General features: G+C 49.6%; 1 protein-coding gene across 1 annotated transcript in view; it reads right to left on the bottom strand.

The window, feature by feature from the left end:
* tfr2 (transferrin receptor 2) overlaps positions 1–23,505 on the bottom strand; it is a 69,350-nt gene that overhangs the window by 28,270 nt on the left and 17,575 nt on the right. The window contains exons 2-12 of the mRNA XM_073048807.1: positions 22,929–23,000; positions 16,235–16,436; positions 13,507–13,708; positions 12,379–12,519; positions 11,232–11,343; positions 10,182–10,304; positions 7,874–7,984; positions 6,567–6,706; positions 5,313–5,494; positions 2,708–2,827; positions 267–349 (exon numbers count right to left, since the gene is read on the bottom strand). Coding sequence (XP_072904908.1) covers positions 267–349; positions 2,708–2,827; positions 5,313–5,494; positions 6,567–6,706; positions 7,874–7,984; positions 10,182–10,304; positions 11,232–11,343; positions 12,379–12,519; positions 13,507–13,708; positions 16,235–16,436; positions 22,929–22,961 — 1,449 coding nt within the window. The 5' untranslated portion in view covers positions 22,962–23,000. The remainder of the gene's footprint in view (positions 1–266; positions 350–2,707; positions 2,828–5,312; positions 5,495–6,566; positions 6,707–7,873; positions 7,985–10,181; positions 10,305–11,231; positions 11,344–12,378; positions 12,520–13,506; positions 13,709–16,234; positions 16,437–22,928; positions 23,001–23,505) is intronic.

Below are 23,505 nucleotides of genomic sequence, written 5' to 3'. Positions count from 1 at the left end.
ATAGCTCCCTTCTATGTGAGATCCACCGATAAGCCCCACTTTATTCCTGACTCTGCCACAGTTATCCCTGTTTTACCAATCAGCCCTTCCCCTCTTTCTGATTCCACTGACTAGTCCAGCCTTCTTGTCCCAGATTGGCCCTGAGCCTAGACCCTAGTCCATGCTCTCAATCTGCCCCTTCTTTTGACTACACCACTTTGCCATTCTCTTACTCTAGCCTTGTCAAGCCATCTCATTCTCCCTCCCTATTGGTCCCCAGGTCATACCTCCAGCCATTCAGTTGCTCCAATGCTACCGTACTCGCCAGCATCCCAGCTTGCAAACAGGAGACTCCGTCGTGGTCTGAACCCTATAGGGAAAGGTTGGCATTACTGTTGGGGGAACACAATAAAATGCTGGAGGAACTCAGCAGGTCAGGCAGCTTCTATGGAGAAGAATAAACAGTCGACGTTTCGGGCCAAGACTGTCCTTCAGGACTGAGAAGGGAGGGGTAGATGGCAGACTAAAAAGATGGTGCTAGCTGGAAGGTGAAGCCAGGTGGGTGGGAAAGATCAAGGACTGGAGAAGAAAGAATCTGATTGGAGAGGAGAGTGGACAAATGCTGCTCTAATGGTCTGGGCCTTGGAAGTGTTGACCAGATCTCTACCACTGAAGGCTAGTCTGTGATAGTTGGAGAGATGGTCACAGATGGGCTGCATTATAACTGAGACAATGCACTTAGTGTAGGATGGGAAGATGGGGGGAATGGACTAGTGGGCAAATGGTTTTGCTCTACGAGCTGGCATAGATTCAAAGGGCTGAATGTCTGTAAGGAGCTTGGACCTTCTCTCCATGTCTGCGTGGGTTTCCTCCAGGTGCCCTGGTTTCCTCCCACACTCCAGAGGTGTGTTGGGGGGGGGGATTAGTAAGTTGCAGGTTTGCTATATTGGTGCTGAGAAAGTGGTAACACTTCAGGAGCAGGAAACCAGAGGCCCATGAGCCAGTCCTCATCGAAGGATCAGAGATGGAGAGAGGAGGGTTAGCAACTTTAAATTCCTGGGTGTTACTCGTTCAGAGGACCTGTTCTGAACCCCGCATGTAAGCGCAATTGCGAAGAAAGCACAGCAGCACCTCATCTTCCCTAGGAACCTGCAGAGATTCGACATGACATCAAAAACTTTGACAACTTCGATAGATGTGTAGCGGAGAGTGTGTTGACTGGCTGCATCACAGCCTGGTATGGGAACACCAAGGGAAAATCCTACAAAAGATAGTGGATTTGGCCCAGTACATCACGGGTAAAGTTCTCCCAACAACTGAGCCCATCTACATGAAACACTGTTGTAGGAAAACAACATCTGTCGTCAAAGATCCCCACCACCCAGGCCGTGCTCTCTTCTTTCTGCTACCGTCAGGTAGAAGGTACAGGAGCCTCAGGACTCACACCACCAAGTTCAAGAACTGTTAATACCCCTCAACCATCAGGCTCTTGAACAAAAAGGGATAACTATACTCATTTGCCCGTCCATTCAGATGTTCCCACAACCAATGATCTCACCTTAAGGACTCTTTGTCTCATGTTCTCGTTATTTATTGCTATTTATTTATATTTGCAGTTGCACAGTTTGTTGTCCTCTGCACTCTGGTTGATCTTTCATTGACCCTGTAATAGTTACTGTTCTATAGATTTGCTGATTACGCCCACAAGAAAATTAATCTCAGGTTTGTACAAACATGAGAAAGTCTGCAGTTGCTGGACATCCAAAGCGATACACACAAAATGCTGAAGGGACTCAGCAGGTCAGGCAGCTTCAGGTGCCCCGATGAAGGGTCTTGGCCTGAAACATCAACTGTTTTTCTTTGCTCCATAAATGCTGCCTGGCCTGCTGAGTTCATCCAGCATTTTGTGGGCGTTGCTCAGGGTTCTACAACACGACATATATGTACTTTGATAATAAAATTTACAGCACATCCTCAGTCTGTGTGGGTCACTGAAGCAAACAATGCATTTACTGTATGTTTTAATGTACATATGATAAATAAAACTAATCTTTAATCTTTCTATGTTGTAAGGAATTCTGAAATGACTGAGAAGCCCTTTTCTACGCAAATAGTCACATACACCAAACTCAACCTCAACTATTGGGCTATCTGGGTTCCGGTTGGCTGTGCTTCACCATGTGACCTCCTGCCTGCTGGTTGGAGTGTTCAATCATATGACCTTGTGCCTCAACCAGACCCGCCCCCAACTCCCACATGTCCGTCCAATCAGATGCCCTCCTTATTACTAGATTGGTCATTTCTCCTGTCAGTTGAACAAGGCTTCAGTCCACCCCAATTTTCCCAGTATTTAAACAACAAAACCTTTTAACAAGTAACAAGTGTGAACTTTTAAGAGATATTAGTCATGGTAGCACAATGCTTTACCCAGGTTCAATTCCCACTGCTGCCTGTAAGGAGTTTGTACATTCTCCCCGTGACCGTGTGGGTTTCCTCCGGGTGCTCCGGTTTCCTCCCACAGTCCAAAGACGTACCGGTTGGTAGGTTAATCGGTCATTGTAAATCCCCTGTGATTAGGCTCGCATTAAATTAGGGCAGTGTAGTTCGAGGGGCCAGAGGGCTTTGTTTCTGTGCTGCAATACTCTAAGTTCTATGGCGGTGAGAAGTTTAGGCAGAGGAGGCTCAGGAGAATCAGAGAGACCGGCAAGAAGGTTTAAAGTTCACTCACCATTCATGACCATTTCAGACACGGCCTTGGCAAGCTCTAGGAGGATGGCCGTTCCCACTCCGGACTTTGCTGCGCCAGGACCCCAGGCGTCCCGCTGAGCCCCCAAGATGATGTAGCGATCTGGGTGCGAGGCAGAGAGAACAGAGAGTGGGAGGGGAGGGTCTGTGGAGAGGTGGGGCCGTCCTGTTCCCTAAACCAGCCTCCTGCATCTGAAGCCCAACCATCGCCCTCTTAAAACAATAATTTCAGGCCAACAATTACAGTTCTGACAGAAACACAGAAAAGGCGGCCTTGGATTTTGGACAGGGAGAGAGGCCACAAGTAGGAACAGGATCAGGTTTAATATCAGTGGCATATCTCATGAAATTAACAAAGTTCTCTTTCCAGCAGCAGTACATAGTAATAGAATTGCAGCAGGTATATATTAAATAGTCACATTAAGTAAGTAGTCCAGTTGATCCAGCTAGGGTTGATGAGGCCTAAGTTTGTGCCCCAGCAGTGTGGGTCCACCGTGCCCTCCACCTCTTGATCCTTAACCATATGGAGGCTCGCTCAGCAGCCTCTGGGATGTTCCTGATGGCTCCTCTCTTTGCAGCCCCATAATGCCGAGGTTCTGCAGAGCGAGCAGCCAGCGTAACCTCTACACCCCACCTCTATAGGCTCGCACCGTGCCCTCCACCCCTGTCTCCGGTGCGGCTCCACTAGCTCCTGGTACTTGGCTTTCTTCGCTCAAACGCCTCCTCAATCTGCTCTTCCTAAGAGACTGTCAGTTCTACCATGACTACTTGTTTCGAGGCTTCTGACAGAACGACCGTGTCGGGCCTCAAGGATGATGCTGTGGTGAAGTCGGGGAACTTTACTGTAAGTTTGCAGACAATACAACTGTTGCTGGCAGAATTGCAGATCGTGACGAGGAGGCGTACAGGAGTGAGGTAGGTCGGCTGGTTGAGTGGAGTCGCGACAACAACCTCTCACTCAGTGTCAGTAAGACCGAGGAACTGATTGTGGACTTCAGGAAGGGGAAGTTGAAGGAACACACGCCAGTCCTCAATGAGGGATCAGAAGTGGAAAGGGTGAGTAGTTACACGTTCCAGGGTGTCACCATCTCTGCGGATCTACTGTATCCTGGACCCAACATACTTTGTACGCAATTACAAAGAAGGCACGACAGTGGCTATACTTCATTAGGAGTTTGAGGAGATTTGGTTTGTCACTAAAGACACTCATGAATTTCTACAGATACACCGTGGAGAGCATTCAACTGGCTACATCACCGTCTGGTGTGGGGGAGTGGGGGGCTACTGCACAAGATCAGAAAAAGCCACAGAAAGTTGTGTACAGTGATATTAAACCTGATTCTGGGCGGCCGGGGTCAACCATGGATGTTGTGTCCTCGCTGTCTGCATGAAGCGCAAACCAGGGCTAAAAGATATGGAGAGCAGCAGGCTTCCTCTCTCCATCACGGGCACGAGTCTCCCCAGTATCCAGGATACCCTCTACAGGCAATGCCTCAAAAAGGCGGCATCCGTCATTAAGGACCCCCATCACCCAGGACATGCCCTCTTCTCATTGCTACCATCAGGAAGGAGGTACAGGAGCCTGAAGACACACACTCAGCGATTCAGGAACAGCTTCTTCATTTCTGACATTTGATTTCTGAATGGACATTGACCCCATGAACACTAACTCAGCATATTTCCTCCTGTTTTGTTCTACTTGTTGAACTAGTTTTATGCATGTGTGTCGAGCCTACTTTGTAACATATTGCAAGTTACAGTTTTTATTGTTATATATTGCAACGTACTGCTGCCGCATAACAAGTTTCACAACGTATGTTAGTGATATTAAACCTGATTCTGATCTGTCTGGGTGGCTTCCGATGGTCGGGGTCGCCCATGGACGTTTCGTCCTAGCCGCCTGTGTGAAACGCCAGCCAGGGCTAAAGGATATGGAGATCAGGCTGTGGCCCACACAGCACACAGCAAGCTCCCCCTCTCCGTGCAGCCGATGAATCCGAAGGAACGGTAGAGACGGATAAGGATCGGCACCAGCGGCATTGCAGGGGTTGCCAGTCAGCGATGAACTCAACACAGGACCGCCTTAGGGCTCCAGCTCCAGACTTCCCCTCGGGATTTACTCCCAAACCCTTCCCCGTCAGTGGGTACAGCCGCAGGGCAGCACAAGTTTGAGATCAGAATTTTCCGTCTCCTGGGTGAGCTGATGAGCCCCATCTGCGCGAAGCGACTGGTTTTGAGGTGCCAGTAAGCTACCTTTGCCTCTTCTCCTGTCAGGAGAAACTGTTCTGCTTGGCTTTGTAGCTAAGCCGTGCGTGAAGGCCAGGAGCAGGACTTGGCTGTCAGAGATGCATGCCCTTGGGAGCATTTGATAGGCAGTGGGAGCTCGCCCCCACCCCCCCACTAATAACTAGAATAGCGACAGAAGAAAGATACTCCCCTGGTTCAACGAACTGAGTGGAATTGGATCATCTTTTAACAGAGAGCGAAATCAAACATTTGGTGAAATGGATTACTGAAAGGACAGGGAACCAGCCCGAAACTGGGGCTTCACGACCGAACCGAGGGGGCGACCAGCCCTGGGTGCTTACCAGGTTCCATAAAGCCTTCGATGGATCCAAAAATGTTGTTTATCATGGTGGGGATCATGCGGCTGTAGGCGCCCATCTGCAGCCTGGTGCCAGCCTGAGAGAGCTGGGGGCCCAGCGAGTACCTGCTCAGGGACGAGGAGCCCACGTTCCACTCTCTGGGGATACTCTTCCCTCGCATCTTACTGAGGGTTGAAGAAGAAGAGTACAGCTTCAGAAACAGTGTTGGCAACGAATCTCTGCCTCTATCATCTCTATCATTACGGTCGTCCCCCCCACCCCCCCGTTGCTGTTAGTTCCTTTGTTAACCTCCTGTAAATACCAGCACGCACCCCGGGACCCGCCCTGTAAATACCGACACGCACCCCGGGACCCGCCCTGTAAATACCGACATGCACCCCGGGACCCGCCCTGTAAATACCAGCACACTCCCCGGGACCCACCGTGTAAATACCAGCACACTCCCCGGGACCCACCCTGTAAATACCAGCACACTCCCCGGGACCTGCCCTGTAAATACCCTACTCACTCCCCGGGACCCACCCTGTAAATACCGGCACACTCCCCGGGACCCACCCTGTAAATACCAGCACACTCCCTGGGACCCACCCTGTAAATACCAGCACACTCCCCGGGACCTGCCCTGTAAATACCAGCACACTCCCCGGGACCCGCCCTGTAAATACCGGCACACTCCCCGGGACCCACCGTGTAAATACCAGCACACTCCCTGGGACCCGCCCTGCAAATACCGACACGCACCCCGGGACCTGCCCTGTAAATACCAGCATGCACCCCGGGACCTGCCCTGTTAATACCAGCACACTCCCCGGGACCCCCTGTAAATACTGACACACTCCCCGGGACCTGCCCTGTAAATACCGGCGCACTCCCATGGACACTCCCTGTAAATACCGACTTGCTCCCCGGGACACACTGTAAATACAGACACACTCCCCGGGACCCCCTGTAAATATTGACATGCTCCCCGGGACCCCCTGTAAATACAGACACACTCCCGGGACCCCCTGTAAATACTGACACACTCCCCGGGACCCCCTGTAAATACAGACACACTCCCGGGACCCCTGTAAATACTGACACACTCCCCGGGACCCCCTGTAAATACTGACACATTCTGTGGGACATGCCCTGTAAATACCGACTTGCTCCCATGGACACTCCCTGTAAATACTGACACACTACAAGGGGTTTGCTGGACTGCGGTTTGCAGTGTTTTCTCAGGGAAATTCTCACCTGAGGAGGTTGGAAGCGACCCTGGCGCTGATAGTCAGTGCCGGAATTTTTGGAAGAGCGGACGCCTCCACGGGGGGGAACTGTGTGTGGTTGAAGGAAGGGAAACCAGGAGTGAATGGGTCACCTGTGCCGAGATGCACCTGGAGAACGAGGACAGGAGAGAGAGAGAACAGTGACGTTACAACCCCTTGTGCAGTGGGAGAGGGAGGTAAGGACTTCAGTGGAAATCCCCATACATTGCCATCATTACTGGAAGTGATGTGGTGTCCTGACGACAACGGAGCACACCTTCCAGTTAACATCAATGAAACTGATGTGGGGATGGCCGAGAGCTTCAAATTCCAAGATGTGAACTTCACCAATAGCCTGTCCTGGCCTCACCAATGAACTAAACTGACCAGTTTCAAGGACTCTGTGCTTTGATCTTTTATATTCTATATTTACGTTCGTTATTTGCAAAAAACAACGAGCGAAAAACACATCAAATGGCAGAGTCTCTCAAACAGTCCCAGAACGTTCAGTTCAGTTCAACTTAGCACTGTGTCGTCCGCTGTGACCGCAAAACCAGTCCGCCCTGGTCAAATTGCACAAATTAGCAATTAAAGAGGAGGAACCAGAAACCAGAAGCACATCTGAACATAAGGCAGGCACATGTATGGCAGAGAAACGGAGGGGATGTTGAAGGGAAGGGTTGGGTTGATCTGAGAGTGGGTTATAAGGTTAGCACAACATCATGGGTCAAGGGGCCTGATTGGAAATTCACATTCCTGTCGCTTCTCATCCCAGCCTCATTTCTGAGACCCCCATTCTGGAAAGCCCGATGCCCAATTCCCCACACTCCCACCAGCTCTGTTTCCCACATCCTACCCGATGCCTGCCCAGTTCTACCCCTCCAGCTCTGTCCCGCCCTGTATTTAAAGCAGAGATTGATAGGATCTTGATTAGTCAGGGAGTCGACGGCTAGGGGGCGGGGGGAAGGCTGGAGATTGGGGTTGAGAGGAACAATAAATCAGCCATGATGGAATGGTGGAATAGACTCAATGGGCTGAATGGCCTAATTGTGCTCTGCTGCGGCATTGTCTTATGGTCTAATCCTGTGGTTCCCAACCTTCTTTATGCCACAGACCAATACCATTAAGCAAGGGGTCCATGGACTCCAGGTTGGAAACCCTCAGTCTAATCGCAATGCAGTCACCTGTGGATTTCAATCGCAATGAAGTCACCTGACTTCTCCCACATCACTCACACCCCCACCCCTGCCCCACCCACGGCAGCTCCAACCTTCTCAGTCTAGGGGGGAGACTCACGTGTCCAGAAACGGTGGTTACCCAGGGGGGTCCTGAGCCCCTGGGCACTTGCGGAGTGTCAGCAGGGTAGAGCAGGACTCCGATCGCACCGTGCTGCTGGGCAGCAGCCACCTTCACAAAAAGAACAATCAGAAATTATGAAGAGAACCAGAGGCAGCATCCCGGATGGAACAGGCTGCTTCAAATGCTGGTAGAATGTCAATATGAAGAGGCTACAATGGGGACAGTTCTGTTACAGACACCCAGTACAACTACAGAGTAAAGACAGTCTTAGCACTGTCCCATCACACAATCCCAGGGTCAGACACAGAGTGAAGCTCTCTCCACACTGTCCCATCACACACTCCCAGGGTCAGACACAGAGTGAAGCTCTCTCCACACTGTCCCATCACACACTCCCAGGGTCAGACACAGAGTGAAACTCCCTCTACACTGTCCCATCACACACTCCCGGGGTCAGACACAGGGTGAAGCTCCCTCTACACTGTCCCATCACACACTCCCAGGGTCAGACACAGAGAGAAGCTCCCTCTACACTGTCCCATCACACACTCCCAGGGTCAGACACAGAGTGAAGGTCCCTCTACATTGTCCCAACACACACTCCCAGGGTCAGACACAGAGTGAAGCTCCCTCTACACCGTCCCATCACACACTCCCAGGGTCAGACACAGAGTGAAGCTCCCTCTACACCGTCCCATCACACAGTCCCAGGGTCAGACACAGAGTGAAGCTCTCTCCACACTGTCCCATCACACACTCACGGGGTCAGACACAGGGTGAAGCTCCCTCTACACTGTCCCATCACACAATCCCAGGGTCAGACACAGAGTGAAGCTCTCTCCACACTGTCCCATCACACACTCCCGGGGTCAGACACAGGGTGAAGCTCCCTCTACACTGTCCCATCACACAATCCCAGGGTCAGACACAGAGTGAAGCTCTCTCCACACTGTCCCATCACACACTCCCGGGGTCAGACACAGGGTGAAGCTCCCTCTACACTGTCCCATCACACACTCCCAGGGTCAGACACAGAGAGAAGCTCCCTCTACACTGTCCCATCACACACTCCCAGGGTCAGACACAGAGTGAAGGTCCCTCTACATTGTCCCAACACACACTTCCAGGGTCAGACACAGAGTGAAGCTCCCTCTACACCGTCCCATCACACACTCCCAGGGTCAGACACAGAGTGAAGCTCCCTCTACACTGTCCCATCACACACTCCCAGGGTCAGACACAGAGTGAAGCTCCCTCTACACCGTCCCATCACACACTCCCAGGGTCAGACCCAGAGTGAAGCTCCCTCTACACTGTCCCATCACACACTCCCAGAGTCAGACACAGAGTGAAGCTCCCTCTACACTGTCCCATCACACACTCCCAGGGTCAGACACAGAGTGAAGCTCCCTCTACACTGTCCCATCACACACTCCCAGGGTCAGACACAGAGTGAAGCTCCCTCTACACTGTCCCATCACACACTCCCAGGGTCAGACACAGAGTGAAGGTCCCTCTACATTGTCCCAACACACACTTCCAGGGTCAGACACAGAGTGAAGCTCCCTCTACACCGTCCCATCACACACTCCCAGGGTCAGACACAGAGTGAAGCTCCCTCTACACTGTCCCATCACACACTCCCAGGGTCAGACACAGAGTGAAGCTCCCTCTACACCGTCCCATCACACACTCCCAGGGTCAGACACAGAGTGAAGCTCCCTCTACACTGTCCCATCACACACTCCCAGAGTCAGACACAGAGTGAAGCTCCCTCTACACTGTCCCATCACACACTCCCAGGGTCAGACACAGAGTGAAGCTCCCTCTACACTGTCCCATCACACACTCCCGGGGTCAGACACAGAGTGAAACTCCCTCCACACTGTCCCATCACACACTCCCAGAGTCAGACACAGAGTGAAGCTCCCTCTACACTGTCCCATCACATACTCCCAGGGTCAGACACAGAGTGAAGCTCCCCCTACACTGTCCCATCACACACTCCCAGGGTCAGACACAGGACATGCTGTAATGTACTGAGCCCCCTCACAGATGCCTCACCAACTTACCCTCACAGCAGGTGTTGCTGGGATGGGACCTGAAGGTCGCAATAATCTGCCATCCACACAGCTCTAAACCTCCATGGCTTTGCTTCCTGAGTCCAAACTTAACTGTTTTTCAAAGTTTTTAATTGACAGGACCTTCCTGCCTAAACACAGAAAGGTGTATGGGGGGTGGTGGGGGGTGGGGAGGGGGTGGAATTCTATTGTGGTATCAGTGGAAAACATGTCCAAACACCAACCTTCTCAGCAAAGCTAATTTTCCCAATCCGGATGAGAACGATATTGCCTTGTACTGTGACGCCCCATTGATTGAGTTTCCTGAAGTCCTGATGTAGTCCGTAGTTAGCAAACACCAGGCCTCCCTGTAATAGAGGTCACAGTTAAGAAAGTGCGTTTTTAAACCATTTTGTCTGACCAAGCGAAATATAAATATCAGGCATAGAGTGAAGCTCCCTCTGCACTGTCCCATCACACACTCCCGGGGTCAGACACAGAGTGAAGATCCCTCTACACTGTCCCATCACACACTCCCGGGGTCAGACACGGAGTGAAGCTCCCTCTACACTGTCCCATCACACACTCCCGGGGTCAGACACAGAGTGAAGCTCCCTCTACACCGTCCCATCACACACTCCCAGGGTCAGACACAGAGTGAAGCTCCCTCTACACTGTCCCATCACACACTCCCAGGGTCAGACACAGAGTGAAACTCCCTCTACACTGTCCCATCACACACTCCCAGGGTCAGACACAGAGTGAAGCTCCGTCTACACTGTCCCATCACACACTCCCAGGGTCAGACACAGAGTGAAGCTCCCTCTACGCTGTCCCTTCACACACTCCCAGGGTCAGACACAGAGTGAAGCTCCCTCTACACTGTCCCATCACACATTCCCAGGGTCAGACACAGAGTGAAGCTCCCTCTACACTGTCCCATCACACACTCCCAGGGTCAGACACAGAGTGAAGCTCCCTCTACACCGTCCCATCACACAGTCCCAGGGTCAGACACAGAGTGAAGCTCCCTCTACACTGTCCCATCACACACTCCCAGGGTCAGACACAGAGTGAAGCTCCCTCTACAACGTCCCATCACACAGTCCCAGGGTCAGACACAGAGTGAAGCTCCCTCTACACTGTCCCATCACACACTCCCAGGGTCAGACACAGAGTGAAGCTCCCTCTACGCTGTCCCATCTCCCATGTCACTGTCCAACTCCGGAATCCAGCTGGGAGAGGTGAAAGGTCGGTCACCTGTTGACATCCCCTCATTGCCCAGTGTCACTTACCGTGGCATTCCCGCTTGGACTGTACGCGAGGAAACTAGACTGGTCCAGTGCCATGATCTTCTCCTGGATATCTCCGTTCGAGTCCATCAGCCACAGGTAGTTGGGGGATGAGCTGCGGGGTGGGGGGTGTGATGAAGAAGCAGCCATTGACAAGGGAAATTGTCTATCATCCCAACAGCCCATTCCCTCTGACCCTGTAGCCCAGCAGCCCATTCCCTCTCGCACTCTGTCCAGGCACCATTGAAGACATCCTAATAGGATGCATCCGTATGGCAACTACTCTGTGCTGATCACAGGCAACAGGAGGAGGACCCCAGCATCGCCCAGCCGATGTGCAGCGCAGATTGACCCCACTCTCTCTCCCAGAACAGAGTACCTGATGCAGGTGAGGTTGCGGGGCAGCGGGCATCGATACGTGAGCGGTGAGAGAATAGGGGGCAGAAGAACCTAAACTGTGCCCTTTCAGCCCCCCCCCACCCCAACCCTAGCATGCTGGTGGCAACAGGAGAGTTGCTCTGTAAATCAAAAACAGAAGAAAATCTGCTGGTGCTGGAAATCCAGAGCGAGAGAGGAACTCAGCAGGTCAGCCAGCATTTTCGGAGGGGCACAATCAGTCGACGTCTTGGTGCCACGACCCTTCCTCAGGACTGGGGTGGGGGGGGAAGATGCCAGAAGAAAATGGAGTGAGGAGGGGAAGGAGGGTAGCTGGAAGGTGATAGGTGAAGCCAGGTGGGTAGGAGAGGAAGGAGAGGTGAGTGGACCTTGGGAGAAAGGGAAGGAGGAGGGGATGCAGGGGAAGTGACAGGCGGGTGAGATACCCACGTAGTTTCATCTATCATTTTCCAGCTAGCCTCTTCCCCACCCAACCCCCCCAGGCATCCCGCCCTTTCCCTCTCCGTCCACATGAAGGGTCTCGGCCAGAAATGTTGACTATTCATTCCCTTCCATTCCTGCTGAGCTCCTCCAGCACATCATGTATATTGCTCTGAAATTCCAGCACTGGCAGGAATTACTTACTGCAATTGGCAGTTCTTGCTCTCTGATGGTCACGTATTTCATTGTACTGCCGACGCAAAAGGGACAAATTTCATGCTGGCTATAGGATTTTGAGAGCGCGGTTGCTACAGACCGCCTGCCGTGGCCCTACCTGTCTGGGAAGGGCAGGGTGACGTAGTGCGAGTCTGTCCAGACGTGGTTGAGGTTGAAGGAGTGGAACTTGTTGAGGATGACCTCGTTCAGCTGGCTCAGCACCCGTGAGCCCACCGGGTGAGGTTCCTCGCTCATCATCCTGCAAGGTACAGTCAACACATCCTATCAGTCCTCGTCTATAATCATCAGCATGTGATTCCTTCCACTTCCGTCAGCACCGACTGAGGACACCTCTGCAATTATCCCTCCCTCTCATCGAACACAAAACATACAATCATTGGCCACTCTATTCCACACACCTGGACACCAATCAGCCAATCATGTGGCAGTAACTCAAAGCACTCAGACGTATTGAAGACGTTCAGCTGTTGTTCAGACCAAACATCAAAATGGGAAAGAAGTGGGATCGAATTGACTTTGACCATGGAATGATTGGTGGTGCCAGACGGGGTGGTGAGAGTATCTCAGAAACTATTCATCTCTTGGGATTTCCATGCTGAACAGTCACTGGGAATACCAGAGTGTGGATAAAGACTAGGATCACCCATCTTGTAAAGACACTGCCCAGAAGAAGGCAATGGAAAACCACTTCTGTAGAGAAATTTGCCAAGAACAATGATAGTCTGTGATTACCCATGTTATACGAGATGGCACATAACACTGGGATCAAGACCAGCTTTCGTTTGTAATGTACTGATCTGCTGCTGAAAATCTGGTTTTCATGGAATTTCTTTTTTTTTTCCAAATCTTTTTATTATTATTATTCAAAAATAGCACAAGTACATCGAAGCAACAACACTTACAATGCCTCATAAAGAGGAAGTTATCTTAAGAATTGAAAATTTTGTGAATAATAAAAAAAAACCCTACTAAGCAAGGAAAGTGAGGGGAAAAAAAGAAACCCATTGTGGGGGTACAACCCCAGAGCCATGCGTCATACAGAAAGCTTCTAAAAATAAACATCAAACCGCCAACAAGAAAAAAAGATATATCAAAAAAATTTACATTTAGATCGCGGAGGAAATCTATCAGTTAACTGAAATGATAATAACGAGCATTCACGGCATTTCTATCTGTGCCTGTGACTGTAAACTTAAAGGTGAGCTTGAGTGCAGGGAACACCAACCTGATGTTGTTGGTGATCTGCTCCTTGTCGATATATTTTTCCAGCATGGTCTTGAGATCCGTCCAGTGGAGGAAGGATTGTGAGCTATAGTCCGTGTCCTGGGAAAAGTCATCGTAGTCATTCACCACGGCCATACCCGCCATTGTATCTGCTGGACATGTACTACGGGTGTTGCGAAAAGTGATGTATCCAAGGAGAAATGCTGTGTGTGTTAATAGAGAAAGAGAGAGAGAGAGATTGGTTTGATTAACACTTCACTGGTGCCTCAGAGTAGCAGCCTGCATAGAGCCTTACAGGCCCTTTAGTCCCCCCCCACCCCCCGCCCCACCACCACACACTTTATTCCATGAGATATAGGAACAGAATTAGGCCATTTGGCCCTTTGAGTCTGCTCCGCCATTTCATCATGGCTCTCAGCCCCAATCTCCTGCCTTCTCCCTGTAACCCTTCATGCCCTGGCTAATGAAGAATCTGTCATCCTCTGCCTTGAATACACCCAATGACCTGGCCTCCACAGCCGCCTAGTGGCAATAAATTCCACAGATTCTCCACCCTGGCTAAAGCTCCTCAGCTCTGTTCTAAATGGATGTCCCTCTATTCTGAGGCTGTGTCCTCTGGTCTTAGACCCCCCCCCACCCACATCCTCTCCACATTCACTCTATCGAGGCCTTTCAACATTTCAATGAGATCCCCCCCTCATTCTTCTGAATTCCAATGAGGCCCAGAGCTATCAAATGCTCCTCGTGTGACAAACCTTTCAATCCTGGAATCATTTCCGTGAACCTCCTTTGAATCCTCTCCAATGTCAGCACCTTCTCCCTCACTGGTCTCATCTATTGCCTGCCAGCTTGTACTCCTTCCTCTCCCTCTAGCTTCTACCCGCTTCCTTTCCAATCCCAATGAAGGGTCTAGGCCGGAAACATCGACTCTTTATTCCTCTCCATAGTTGCTGCCCGGCCTGCTGCGTTCCTCCTGCATTTTGTGTGTGTTAGACTTGGTTAATGACAACCTGGATCTCAACTTTCCTGAAAGAGGGGCTGAGTCCCTGATGACAAAGATCAAAAGATCATAAGGATAGGAGGCCATTCAGCCCATTGAGTCTGCTCCGCTGTTCAGTCATGGATGATTTTTCTTCAACTCTTAAGTCCTTAAGATATTGGAGCAGAATTAGGCCATTTGGCCCATCGAGTCTGCTCTGCCATTTCATCTTGGCTGATCCATTTTCCCTCTCAGCCCCAATCTCTTGCCTTCTCCCCGTATCCCCTCGTGCTCTGACCATTCAGGAATATAACCGCTCAAACAATCAATCTTTCTGCTTTAAGTGCACCCAGCAGAGCAGCCTGGTGATCTGAATCAAACCAGGGCTGTTGGTTTGGTTGGTCTATGGCCATTTCTGATGGCCAGGAGAGGTTTGGAGGGGTTTGGGCAAAACTCAGGAAAATGGGCTTAGCTTAAATCGGTCAGTATAGATGATTTGGGCTGAAGGGCCTGTTTCTACACTTGCTGACTGTAAATCCCTCGCTCACTATGGCGCTAAAATGTCTCATTACTCTGTCTGTAACTGTATGACATATGGAGATGATCTTTCGAAGTTCAGAGTACTGTATAAATAATGCACCTTGGAGATTCATCTCCTTACAGGCAGCCACAAAATTCAAAAGAAACTCAAAAGAACCCATTAAAAAAAGGTTAACAAGTAAAAGATTAACGTGCAGAGAGAGAAAAAAACACAAATCTTGCAAACAATAAAAGCAAGCGACAGCATTCAGAATGAAAGTGAGTCCACAGACACGTAGCCCGGAGCATCTGGAGCAGGCCACAGCCTCAGCCTCAATTCATATCCTTTTCAGTTCATATCGTTGGAAAGTCTAGGACCTGAGTGAAGCAATTTTTTGGGACATTAAAGGGAATTAGGCATATTTATTTGCAGCTTCCCCGATTTCTTATGATATAGGAGGAGGCCGTTTGGCCCAATGAGTCTATTCTAGCTATCGGACCAGTTGCATGAACTCTATTCTCCTTGGTTCTTCCCTTTTTCATATTTTCAACCCTATCCTCATCAACTCCGGTCTTATTATACTCCTCACACAAATTGTGGGGGACAATTTACCTTGCTGATTAATTTACTAACCACACGTCATTGGGATGTGGGAGGGAACTGGAGCACCCAGGGGTGGGGGGAAGGTGGTAGAAATCCACATGGTCACAGGGAAAATGAGCAAACTCTACACACACACACACACACACACACACACACACACACACACACACACACTCTCTCTCTCACACACACACACACACACACTCACACACACACACTCACACACACACAGACACACACACACACACACACACACACACACACACACACACTCACACACACACACACACACACACACACACACACACACACACACACACACACTCACACACACACACACACACACACACACACTCTCCGTTGCAGTGGAGCAGAGATCAAGTGGTTGTGCCACAGTGCTACCCCGGGTCAGCCAGCCCAGTGCACTCAGGTAGGATCTGAACTCGTGCCCCAAGGGGTGGGAGCACTTCACCAAGCTTTGCCCCGGCTGTGAGTGCACCCGATCTGTACACATCCCACAGATTGACCGCTTGCTCCAGGCATCCCCCTCCCCCTTGGGACAAGGGATATCTCAGTCACTGATTGGCCGAGCCCTCTCAGGTCATAGGTCAAAGGCCAGACTCTCACCGACAACCAGCAACAGGAGCAAGGCCAACACCCAGAACACCAGGGACTTCCTCTTGTTTTCATGCTTCCAGGTGATGAGCTTCGTCATGTCGGTCATGAATAAAGGCTCCGTTGGCTCATCTTCTGTCAGCTTCATCTCCACCACGTTCTCTACTTCGTCCTCGGCATCTGACTGTGGATTGTAGAAGGTGCGCGGTCCTTTCTGTCGAGGATGAAAAATGGTTCGGGTTACACACAGAACACACTTCAGCCATTACCCTCTGGTTGTCCCAAACTGAGTGTTTCATCCACTTTTATCAGGTACACCTGCTCATTAATGCAGAAACAAATTGGCCAATCGCGTGGCAGCCACTCGGCGCAAAAAGCACGCAGACCTGCTCAAGAGGTTCGGCTGTCGTTCAGACCAAACATCAGAATGGGGAAGAATCGTGATCTAAGTGGTTATTGGTGCCAGACAGGGTGATCTGAGTTTCTCAGAAACCACCAATTTGCTGGGATTTGCACGCACAGTGTTTACAGAGACTGGTGCAAGAAACAACAACAACACACAGTGAGCGGCAGTTCTGTGGACGAAAACACCTTGTTAATGAGCGAGGTCAGAGGTGAATGGCCAGACTGGGTCAAGCTGACAGGAAGGCGACAGTAACTTGTTACAACAGTGGTGTGCAAAGAGCATCTCTGAACACACACCATGTCGAATCCTGAAGTGGACAGGCTACAGCAGCAGACACCACGAACATACACCCAATGGCCACTTTCTCAGGTGTAGGAGGTATCTAATAGAATGGCTATTGAGTGCATACAGCACCTGAGATTTCCCCTGTCTCCTAGAGTCATAGAACACTACAGCACAGAAACAGGCCCAGGGAATAAAACCCTTCACTATCCAACCTTTCTCTATATCTCAGGTCCTCAGATCTTGGCAATTTCCTTGTAAATCTTCTCTGTGCTCTTTCAATCTTATCGACTTCTTTCCTGTAGGTAGGCAACCAGAACTGCACACAATACTCCAAATTAGGCCTCATCAATGTCTGATACAACTTCAACATAACATCCCCACTCCTGTACCCAATACCTTAGACCTATGAAGGCCAATGTGCTAAATGCTCTCTTTGAGAACTGATCTACCTGTGACGCCACTTTCAAGAGATTATGGATCTGATTTCCCAGGTTGTTTTGTTCCCTCTGTGCCCCACCACTCAGGAGTAATCAAAGACATAGATGGGGTGGTCACAGTCCTTTTAACACCTTTGGGAGCATGATGTTCAATGATGTAGACTACCAAATTTTCCAGTGGGATCAGGGCCACCTGGAAAAATGGGTTGAAAAATGGCAAGTGGAATTTAATTCAGACAAATGTGAGGTTCAAAGTTCAAAGTTCAAAGTAAAACTTATTATCAGAGTACCTGCATGTCACCACATACAACCCCAGGCTGTGGTGTGATATAACTAGACAGCAATAAATAATGTGAGCATGAAATAACAGGATAAAGAGTCTTTAAAGTAAGATTGTTAATTGTGGGAACACCAGAAATAGAATGAGGTTGTTATCCCCTTTTGTTTAAGAGCCTGATGGTTGAGGGGTGGTAACTGTTCCTGAACCTGGTGGTGTGAGTCCTGAGGCTCCTGTACCTTCTACCAGATGGCAGCAGTGAGAAGAGAGCACGGCCTGGGTGGTGGGGATCTCTGATGATGGATGCTGCTTTCCTACGACAACATTTCATGTAGATGTGCCTAATGGTGGAGAGGGCTTTACCTGTGATGTACTGGACCGACTCCAGTAGGATTCTCCACTCAAAGGCATCGGTGTTCCCGTACCAGGCCGTAATGCAGCCAGTCATCACATTTTGTATTGCACTTTGGGAGGGTAACCCCGGGATAGTCTTACACAATGAACAGTAGGCCATTGAGAGGTGTGGTAGAAGAGAGGAATCTGGGAATACAGATCCATAATTCCTTGCAATTGGAGTCACAGGTAGATAGGATGGTAAAGAGAACTTTTGGCTTATTGGCCTTCATAGATCAAAGTATTGAGTACAGGAGACGGGATGTTATGTTGAAGTTGTATAAGATGTTGGTGAGGCCTAATTTGGAGTATTGTGTGCAGTTTTGGTCACCGACCCGCAGGAAGGATGTTAGTCAGATTGAAAGAGTGCAGAGAAAATTTATAAGGATGTTGCTGGGACTTGAGGATCTGAGTTACAGGAAAAGGTTGAATAGGTTGGGACTTTTCTCCCTGGAGCGTTGAAGAAGGAGGGATGATTTGGTAAGTATACAAAATGATGAGAGGTATAGACAGGGTAAAGACAAACAGGCTTTTCCAGTGAATTTGGTGAGATTGGTTAAGGGTGAAAAGTGAAATGTTTAAGGGGAACTTGAGGGGGAACTTCTTCACTCAGAGGGTGGTGAGAGTGTGGGATGAGATGCCAGTGTGGTGCACATGGCTTCAGTTATAACATTTAAGAGAAGTTTGGATAAGTACATTTTTGGGAGGGTTGTGGAGTGCTATGGTCTGAGTGTGGGTGGGTGGGATTAGGCAGAATAATAGTTTGTCATGGACTAGAAGGGCTGAAGTAGTTGTTGTGTTCTGTGAATCTATGACTATAAAACATAGGAGCAGAATTAGGCCATTTGGCCCTGTGGTGGCTGCAGTTACCAGGCGCACCTTCACCCGGGCATATTAAAAAGTGTCCTGTAGCCCACCATCCTCCTGATAATCTGGTAAATGGCTGAGCTGTTGCATTACTCCGGCCTCAGTAGATGGGGTTTGTGCCATTCTGCTACAGCCAGAGGGGTGTCCTCTGGAGCTGCTTCATCTATGCCTAGCTTTTTAAGGAGGGGAATGTTTTCTCTCCCCTGAAATTTACTATGGACTGGCCAGCAGCAAATATAAACCCGCAGTCAGGAGATGAGTGGTGTCAGAGCGGGGTTTAGAATGTGAGTCCATCGCACACTCCGGAGCAGAAGGTGGCGGTAATGCACCATTAAGCTGGGTGCCAACCGCCGTAAAATGGGAGAGAGGGAGAGGGAGAGGGAGAGGGGGAGAGAGAGAGGGAGAGAGGGAGAGGGAGAGAGTGAGAGAGAGAGAGAGAGAGAGAGAGAGAGAGAGAGAGAGAGAGAGAGAGAGAGAGATGGATGAGTGTTTTTTTGGTTTGAGGAGTATTTATTATGTTGTAACTAAGTTCTGTTTAGCTGATTCAAGTTTGGATTCTAGAACAGTTCTGTTGCGTTTGTAAATATTTTGGGTAAATAAACCCACCGTTTTTTCACCTTTACTTGCTCTTCCAGTTTCGTGCTTCCCCTAGTCCTTCACAGGCCCATTGCGTCTGATCTTCCATTCCATCATGGCTGGTCCATTTCCCTCTCAAACCTATCCAGGTATCTTCTCCACATAACTCCTGACTAATCAAGGACCTTAAGAAAAGGTCAAGGTGGACATGAACTTAAGGCCCTGAATAGCAGGGGGAAGTCTTGGAAGGGGAGGAGAAGGCCAATTTGACTACAGCCTGTCAGAAGTGGACTTCAGGCAGGCCGACATCGGGAGTGAGAGACATTCTGAAATATGTTCTCATAAGGTGAATGGCACAAATAGAAAGTCCCAAGAGTACTGGCCGAATTACAAGATGGTGAGGTATTGAGAACTGAGGTATTTTGAGAGGACAGGACGTGCAAAGGGGTACTTGATTAGGAGGAGGAGAAGGGGCACAGAATATCATTAGGGATAAGATTAAGGAATAGTGCAAAGCACGCTAGTACTACAAGGGAGACAGGTCAGAATACATGATGAATAAAAGACCATAAGATATGGGAGCAGAATTAGGCCACTTGGCCCATTGAGTCTGAACAGAGAACATAGAATAGTACAGCACAGTGCAGACCCTTCGGCCCACAATGTTGTGCCGACCCTTAAACCCTGCCTCCACTGTTTCAGCACGGCTGATCCATTTCCCTCTCAACCCCTTTCTTCTGCCTTCTCCCCATAAACTTTCACTAATCAAGAATCTATCGACCTTCGCCTGCAATGCACCCAGTGACATGACATCCACAGCTGCCCGTGACAACGAATTCCACAGACTCACCACTCTGTGGCTAAAGAAATTCCTTCCCGTCTCAGTTCTAAATGGGCGTCTCTCTATTTTGAGGCTGTGTTCTCTGGTCCTAGACTCCTCCATCAAAAGAAACACCCTCTCCACATCCACTCTATCGAGGCCTTTCAACATTCGATAGGTTTCAATAAGATCCTCCTCCATACTTCTAAATTCCAATAAGTACAAGACCAGAGCCTTAAACCGCTGCTTATACGATAACCCTTTCATTCTCGGAATCATTGCACCTCCTGTGCATGCAGGGCCCTCTCCTTTCACACGGGTGTTCAACTGCACGTTTTCAGTTTTGGATGGGCCGAGTTTGTCACTCCTGCACTGTAACTTACCCAGAACGTGACTCAGTAAAAATGTTTAATCGTACCGATCTGTTGCTATACTTGCTCCGCAACGTTTCTCCCAGGTCCCCTCCTCCTTTTTTCTTTCTCCTTTGGCCCAACCTCCTCTCTGATCAAGTTCCTCCCTTTCCAGCCCTTTACCTTTCCCACCCACCTGGCTTCACCTATTACCTTCCAGATATCGTCCTTCCCCCCCCCCTCCGTCTCCCCATCTTTTTGTTCTGTGGCCTTCTCCAATCCTTTCCAGTCCTGATGCAGGGACTTGACCTGAAACTGTTCATTAATTTCCATAGATGCTGCCTGACCCGCTGAGCTCCTCCAGCATTTTGTATATGTTGCTCTGGATTTCCAGCATCGGCAGAATCTCTTGTGTTTATGAGATACAGGACAGGCACATGGATAGGAAAGGTTTAGAACAGGGATCCACAGATCTCTCAGTTAATGGTAGGGGTCCATGGCATAAAAAAGGTGGGGAACCCCTGGTTTAAAGGGATGTGGGTGAAACACAAGCAGACACGACTGGCTTGAATGGCCAATTGGTCAGCATGGCCCAGTTGGGCCTGTATCCATCAGTTTGACTCTGACCTAGGCCAATCAGAAGGAAGAGCTTTGGGGGGGGGGGGGGAATTAGAACAATTTGACCCAAGTCCCCACTCTAAGAGTTGTAGGTTTCAAGGATCATCTATCTTAAAGGGGGAATTGGAGATATAGATGACAGGCAAGAGGGTAAACAGATCCAGGCAGGACAAGACGGTGTCGTCATAGTGGAGAGGACAGCAAGTCAGAAGATCCCACCGCTGCCTGTAAGGAATTTGTACGTTCTCCCAATGACAGTGTGGATTTCCTCCGGGTGCTCCGGTTTCCTCCCACAGTCCAAAGACATACTGCTTGGTAGGTTAATTGGTCAATGTAAATTGTCTCGTGATTAGTCTCGGGTTAAGTTGGGGGTTGCTAGGCAGTGCAGCTCGAAGGGCCTGAAGGGCCTATTCTGTTTTGTATCTCAATAAATACATGAAGATTCCACATTTGTAAAGTAAAACAGGGTTTACATTATAAACACAAGAGATTCTGTGGTATTTGGAAATTCAGAGCAACGCACACAAAGTGCAGAAGGAACTCAGCAGGCCAGGCAGCGTCTATGGAGAGGAATAAAGAGCTGACATTTCGGGCCGAGATCCTTCATCAGGACTGGAAAGGAAAGGGTTCAAAACCAGAATAAGGAGTATTGGGGAGGGGGGAGTACAAGCTGGCAAGTGTTAGGTGAGACCAGATGAGGGGGAAGGTGAATGGGTGGGGGAGGGGGTGTAGTGAGGCACTAGGAGGTGATAGGTGAGACTAGGTGAGGGGAAGGTGGGTGAGGGAGGTGAGGGTGGGGGATGATGTGAGACACTGGGAGGTGATAGTTGAGACCAGATGAAGGGGAAGGTGGGTGAGGGAAGGGGAGAGAGTGGGATGAAGTGAGAAAGTAGGTTGAAAAGTCAAGAGGTCTTGGTTAATGGGAAGGCCATCTTAGAGGTGAGTTAAAAGTCAACCACCTTATCGTGGCCCCAGATAGTATCTGACATCTCTCAGCAAAGGTGGACTTTGTTGAAATTATTTGCTGCCCTTATAGTTTGAGATATATCAGAGAAAAAGGCATTGAAGATTAGATTATCGTTAATTGTCACATGTACATTGAAAGATCGAAACATACGGTGAAATGTGGCATTTACATCAACAAGCAACACAGTCTGTGGGGGCAGCCCGCGAGTGTTGCCATGCTTCTGGTGCCAACGCATCATGCCCACAACTCGCTAACTTAAACACGTACATCTTTGGACTGTGGGAGGAAACCAGAGCACCCGGAGGAAACCCACACGGCCACAGGGAGAACATGCAAACACTCCTTACAGAAAGCGGTGAGAATTGAACCCCGCTCACTAGCGCTGTAAAGTGTTATGCTAACCACTGCTCTGCCGTGCCAGCCGCAGATCAGGACTGGGATTTTCTAAGAGGAGGACATGAGATGTCCCTGATCCCTATGGACTCTGAACCCTCAGCTCCGAACCATAGGAAGAGGAGCCTATCATATCCACAAGACATTCTGCAGCTGTGGGAAATCCGGGATAACACACTGGATTTGATGAAGGCTCTCGGCCCGAAACGCTGACAGATTATACCTTTCTGGAGATGCTGCCTGACTTGCTGAGTTCCTCCAGCATTTTGTGTGTGTTTCACAGAGAGGAGCGCATTAATTTGGGATGATGAACTCACCGTAACTGACAGCAAGGACCTGATCTTTTCCATCCTCTTCCACCTGAATTATTCCTCAGTTCTGTATTTTTCCTGTGTAAAGAAAAAAATTATAATTACCCATGGGACATTGCAGTACTGTCAGGATGCCTAACAAACCCAAGGGTGGTAATGTAGCGGTTAGCGTAATGCTATTACAGCTCGGAGTGTCAGAGTTCAATTACGATGCCGTCTGTTCGAAGTTTTTCTTGTACATTCTTCCTGTGGAATGCATGTGTTTCCTCCAAGTGTCCTGGTTTCCTCCCACTGCCCAAAGACGTACTCATCAGAGGGTTAACTGGTCATTGTAGATTGTCCTGTGATCAGGCTGGGGTTAAAATTGGTGGGTTGCTGGACGGCGTGGCTCAATGGGCTGTAAAGGCCTGTTCTGCATTGTACCCTCTGAATAAAAATACATAAAAGGCCCCTTTGATCACTTTGCACTGAAATGGTCTTTGTCATGAGCCCTGCTGTCCTCTGTGGCATGTCGTTGAGAGTTGGGCTTCCAAGCACCTGTGTTTGCTAATAATTCTCTAAACGAGAGTCATTAAGCCTTTGT

The sequence above is a fragment of the Hemitrygon akajei genome, chromosome 6 (genome assembly GCF_048418815.1).
Source record: "Hemitrygon akajei chromosome 6, sHemAka1.3, whole genome shotgun sequence".
NCBI classification, from domain to species: domain Eukaryota; kingdom Metazoa; phylum Chordata; class Chondrichthyes; order Myliobatiformes; family Dasyatidae; genus Hemitrygon; species Hemitrygon akajei.
The sequence above is the reverse complement of the archived record's forward strand: the minus strand, read 5'-3'. Positions and strand labels throughout refer to the sequence as shown.